The 6,094-nt window shown below is 37.9% G+C and overlaps 1 protein-coding gene across 1 annotated transcript in view; it reads right to left on the minus strand.

The window, feature by feature from the left end:
- Positions 1–188: 188 nt before the first annotated feature.
- The window catches only part of LOC108739050 (bromodomain-containing protein 3), a 16,243-nt gene continuing 10,337 nt past the window's right edge, over positions 189–6,094 (minus strand). The window contains exons 15-18 of the mRNA XM_025973247.1: positions 2,874–2,935; positions 1,463–2,715; positions 1,212–1,383; positions 189–1,135 (exon numbers count right to left, since the gene is read on the minus strand). Coding sequence (XP_025829032.1) covers positions 1,007–1,135; positions 1,212–1,383; positions 1,463–2,715; positions 2,874–2,935 — 1,616 coding nt within the window. The 3' untranslated portion in view covers positions 189–1,006. The remainder of the gene's footprint in view (positions 1,136–1,211; positions 1,384–1,462; positions 2,716–2,873; positions 2,936–6,094) is intronic.

Genomic DNA, 6,094 nt, shown 5'->3' on the forward strand with positions numbered 1-6,094 from the left:
ATATATATAAATATAATACATATCGTATTCGACTGGCTTTTTAATATTCTATTTTATTCTGCATTATTTGTAAGACTTGCTCTTCCATAATCATCATATTCAATTAATTACAACAAAAAAATATATCGATTACTACAATATTTAAATTACACTACTATGTACATAGGTAAACATTATTTTTTTCTTCATTTAAAATCACTTAAAAAACGTCCACGATGCTACTACTCTATCCTACCGCTAGTCCACAGCTTTAGAGGGGAAAGTGGGGAGAAGGTGGGTGTACGTGGCCACCCACCACCGCCCTCTCTCTCTCGCCCTATTTTTTTTTTGCCTTCGACAGACAACTTAAAAAATATTTCGCAAAAGTTAATACACGATAAAATTAATTGAAGAACCCCATTAACAAGAAGAGCTTCTTCGAAGGCAAATATCTACAATGTATCTGTCTGTCTGTCTGTCAACGATCGAAATACGCTTAGTATGTTAATAATATCGACACCCGGCGTACATATTATACAATATCGTGTCTGTTGCAATTTAATAAAAATAAAATTAGATACAACACCCGACAGAGTTCGTTTTTGTCACTACTACTGTACCAAAATCCCTGGTAGCTCCTTTTTACTCTCTCGCTCTCTCTCTCTCTTTCTCTCGCCTTATATATATATATATGTGTATATACAAACCGCCGACACAGCAAGTCCGCAAAAAAATTATTATATTTAATAACTACAGTTATAATATTAATAGTAATAATCAATAATATTGCTAGTTATATACACGACAATTGAGTTCCTGCGCGACGCGAAGCCGGAAGCCTCAGGGGATGGGGAGAGAGAACAACGAGAGAAAAAATAATTATTATCTCAAAGATAACGAAAGCACGCCACTTTTTCTTTTAGTTTTGTTTTGAGCAAGTTAACAAACACACCCCCAGCATTCACCACAGTTATGTCCTATTGCATGCATACAAATGACTCGACGCGAAAAAAAATCCGGTATTTTCTTAAGAACTGGCCTGTGTATATTCCTTTTTCGTCACTTCCGGATACCGACCCTGAGACACGGGACAAAAGGAGCCTTCGAACGCGGCCATGAGATCGCTCTGCATGTTCATATCTATCTGGTTCGCCATCTGGAAAAACGCATGTTTTCCGTTTTTCTTCTGAAAATGGGACAAAACAAAAATGGAAATGATAACAAAAACTCACCGCCTCCCGTCTCCTTCTTTCCTGCTCCCGTAAACGCTGGCGTTCCCTTTCTGTCCTGTCCGAACCCGAACTTTGAGATCCAGGAGATATGCTGCCTTCAGCAGGGGAGTTCCTCAATTCGTCCACCCTTCCAGGGGGCAGCGGTTGCTGCTGCTGTTCAGCCACCGCTTTCCTACACGGAAACAATAACAATTACATAAATGGACAAAGACAGCAACCTTCACCAGAAAAATATAAAACATTAAACATACCTGGCTTTCTCTAACGCATCTTCCTCTTCTTTTTCCCTTCTCTTTTCATTTTCTACCCTGAGCCGTTCCTTCTCCGCCTGTTCCTTCTGTTGCCTTTTAAGTTCCAGATTTTCCAGCCTCTGTTTCTCCCTGTCAGCTTTCTCTTTCGCCTGTTTTTGAAACGCCTTAAAACTATCCATTACATGCTGTCTCGTTGAACTGCTTGCGTTGGCTGGGACGCCTTGAGGGGAGTTGCTCGCCTGCGCTAAACTCGACCAAGAGCTCGCGTTCTTCACGTTGGCGGCTTCAGGTGTGGTCTTCATTTTGTAACTACCACCTCCACCTCCAGGCGGTACGCCACCACTGAACCCGTGTTTATCGTGTTGGGGCTTCGAATCTCCCGTTGACACCAATTCCTCTAGAGGTTTCGAGCCCAAGACTTGTGTAGGATGCTCCTTTTTGATTGCGGGCTGCTGTTGGGGTAACGGATCAAACATGGACGGTATCGACATGTTCATAGGAATCCCCGCGCTCATGAGACCGTTACTGTCATACGAATGTTTCAGTTCGTAGCCGTTGTTGTTATTCGAATGCATCATGGGATGCGATGAGGTAACGGGGGGCACAATGGGCGGGTGACTCAAATCAGCCGATGTGGGAAGATTGTTATGATGCATGAGAGAATTCGTGGGCATCAAACCACCACCAGGATCAATAGACACCATTGGATGCGGAGGTTTGACATCCAGACCTCCCAAACTACCCTGCAACATGGGCGAAGGATTGATGGTAGGATTGGGCGGAATTGAATGATTAGGATATGCAGGTGGAGGTATTGAGGGTGCTAAACCCTCTAACGGTTCGCTTTTTATTATATTGTGCTCAGTTTTTATAATGTCGTGCTCTAAACTAGCCAGGGACTGTTCGAGAGGATCGGTGAAGTTGTTAGGTAGAGGGGAGATGATGGGTTTTTTGTCGGGAGAGTGTTTGTTGGCTAGTTGCGGTGGCTGTTGTTGTTGTTGTTGGTGGTGGGAGACAACGGGTGGCGTAGGAGCCACCGTCGACGGAGGTATTACGGGTGGTATTATAGATTTTTCGCTAACTATCGACGATTTTCGAACCGACAGAGGCGCTTGCTGCGAAACCATTGCATTAGGTTTGTTCACGACGTTGTTGTTCACCACATTTGAGGTTTGAGGGGTTGTAATGTTTGTGTTGTTATTGTTAACCACCGTTGTCGAAACAGGTGTCACGGGGGGTTGTTTCTGTAACGTCTATAAAAAAAAAAGATGCACCTAATTTTCAAAACAAAAACAAACATCTTCTCGTCATACATTTCAGTCCCAGTAGTGAATTTCACGAACGATAAAAATTTAACAAAAAACCAAACATACAACACAATTAATTAGGTAATATGTAGTCGGAAACTTACCGTGGCGTGTCCACTGGGTGATTTTTTGTTCTTCTTCTTGGGCGGTTTGTTATTACTTCCCCCTAAAAAACTTTTTAGCTAAGTACCGAGTTTCCTTCGACCACTAGACGCGCCCTCGAGTGCACAAGGTGTATTTCATTTTCCTTTCAACTTTTTTATTTATAATAATGTAGCAAGAAGAAAACAGCACAACCATTTCGTTATGAACTTCTGTAATATTCCACATGTACGTATTTTTTCTATTATATCATGTTGACATGAGCATTTAAAAGAAAATTGGTGGATTTATTAACTGTATAAAATCGAGATGGGGTCACACACCGAAACGAGACAAAGAGGCAAATATTACTGAGACAACAAATTCACACAATATATATATATAAGTATATATAAAACATATTTACGTATAATACTAACATTACTTGACTATTATTATTATTTACACATCAACTAGCAACCCAATGTCGTACTTTGTATGTGTAACACATAGGTAGGTATTTTTACAACGTTTTTTGAATATCCACGGGAATACTAAATTAAATATCAATTCGATTTAGTTAATTTTTTAATGGAAATAAATGGAAACTTATAATGACAATAGAAGTATATTTAAGAGTTTGTCAGATACAAACAGAAATATAAAAAAGAACAATAAATTTAAGTGCAAATTAAAATTAGCGTAATAATTGGGATCGAGGGCAGACGGTATGTACAACCATACCGCCCAATTAACTAAATTAATTCCGTTACAAAAAAGTTTTTCTTCAGTATTTATATAATTATGTATGTATATGTATGTACAAATACATATGCGTTAACACGGGGGCATCATGACAGCAAAACACACACATTTTGTACAGAGTGGAATTTTTTTCGGTAATAACATGTTAATACTTGCCTCTCAGAAAATAAGAAAACAAAATAAAAAGAGAAAGAAAGAATGGGGGGGGGGAGGGCAACAAAAACCGTCTTTTAAAAAGTACACTTCCTTGAGTACAAACAATGTGTGATTGGAGGCTGCAAAAAGATATATCTGCATCATTATTGCTCGATTTGAATTATTATTTTTTTCAAATACAAAATTGGAACCATACAGTAACTAAAATTATCTTTTTTTTTCCCGTCCACTCGCATCTTTGTAAGGAACAATAAATTATTTCTCCTCGATCGAAAAATAAAAAACTGACCTATAATATCAATGTTAATTGCAATTTTTAACGCTTTGAATCACCCTGTATATGCTATTATGAAAAGCGCTAAACGAATTTTATCTTGTAGGTATACAGAATGTTTTGTGCAATTCAAAATGCGATATCGAAGGTCAGTTTTCTTCTTTCTTTTAATTACAAAAGAAAAGAGAAACGCTTTGTATCGTTCCTTGGAAATAATCGGAACACCGACGCCTGGCGTCTTTAAATGCTTTTTAGAAGGGCGACACAGGCGTCGATGTTGAACGCATTCGTTATCGTCGCAGTAAAGATACAAAAATATGGCTCCACACACATTGTCTGCATGGCTGGGTGCATCGTATTTTTTCTTTTTGTTCTTTTCTTTTCAACTTGTATACTATTATTCAACAACAACGAAATGGTTGCATCGCAATACGTAATCGTTACTATTCAATCTTATCTTATTAATAGATTATCATTATCATTATCATCATCATCATCATCATTATTATATTTAAATAATCAATAAAAAAACAAAGACAATCCTAGTGAACTGTATGGTTTGACCCCACTTGGTCGGCCAATCAATCTCTCTGTTGTTCTCAAATCTCCACCGGTCGACACATTGTGCACTCAAGGCAATTTTTCAAATTTTTTCTATTCGTCCAATCAAAAAAAAATAATAATAATAATATTATAATAAAAAAGATGACCGAACAGGCTCCGTTTTGCAGGGAATATTGCCACAAGATAAATCATTCCAATTCAATTTCGAACACCCTAAAAACGTAACCCGTTCGACACAACAACAATTTATTTACATACAATCATCGTGATCGTGTTATGTAATAAAATTATAATACTTTCAGTTTATTCTTTACCTGTAACCCCCCTTACAGATCCAAAATAAATTATTTAAAAATTAATTAAAACGAATTATACATCAAATAAGTCTTCGAATGACTAAATATTATGTTTTCGAGTAGTTCTCGTGCATCTGGAGGAGCGCCACAGGCAAAAAATAAGTAAAATGAGGATAAATATTGTGAGGGAAGTGGGGGGAGGGGGACGACACGACGTGTATGATCGACGTTACTTTTTATAAAATCGTTACTACATTATTACCACATTATCATTAATGATATTAAATATCGGTTTTACAAAAAACAGCACCAGGTAAAAGTACTTCTAAATGGCGAAGAACTGAAGTAATAAAAAATATATGTAAAAAAAAACTAGTCCGTAGCATTAAATACAACAACACATCATACGTACACACACTTCTATATATATACATTGGCTTGATAAATACAAATAATTTTACATTGCCAAAAAACCCGGTTCGAGGGAGCATACCTGTAAAATGTGGCCAGCCAGCCAATCTCGCGAAGAAGAAATATGTCTTTCGCTAGGAATTTTAGTAATGCCTGCATCATTTTATTTCCTTTTATTTCCTTTATGAACACAACGTGCCCGACCGAATGCTATAAATATTTCGTTAATTTTGACATAAATATACGTAAATGTTTTTTCTTTCATTAAATTTCCTTTCTGACGGCTATGTTCACGATCGACTACGGAAGGAGAGGACAGCAACAGTCACGAATAAACAAATACGCTCTATCTATCGTATGAATGAAGCACGCATGGGACAATTTACACTTGCGCGCCGCAACCACATATTCTTTCGATTTCCTCACTTGGAAAGTTCTGACTGAGTGACATCTTCCCAAGTTTGCCAACTATTCGTGGTTGTTGCTATTTTGCATCTTTCAAGCCAAAATCGGCAATATCTTCAATGACGAACGATAAAAGACCGATGATGATGATAATAATAAAATTAATTGGGAACAATGTTTACTTCGCAATCCCGTTTGCCTTGAGGCTGTCAGCTACTCTGCCTCGTCGGACGCTAACGGACGGTCTGTCGTTAATGATGACGTATTATTTATTTTTCGTTCGTGTGATTAACACGTTCAAGGCCGTGTATACTTTTTCGGATGCAAGCTGCTGGAACGTCGTGCGTATCAACAATCGATAATACCAACGCGG

Source organism: Agrilus planipennis, unplaced genomic scaffold (assembly GCF_000699045.2).
Source record: "Agrilus planipennis isolate EAB-ADULT unplaced genomic scaffold, Apla_2.0 scaffold134, whole genome shotgun sequence".
NCBI classification, from domain to species: Eukaryota; Metazoa; Arthropoda; class Insecta; order Coleoptera; family Buprestidae; genus Agrilus; species Agrilus planipennis.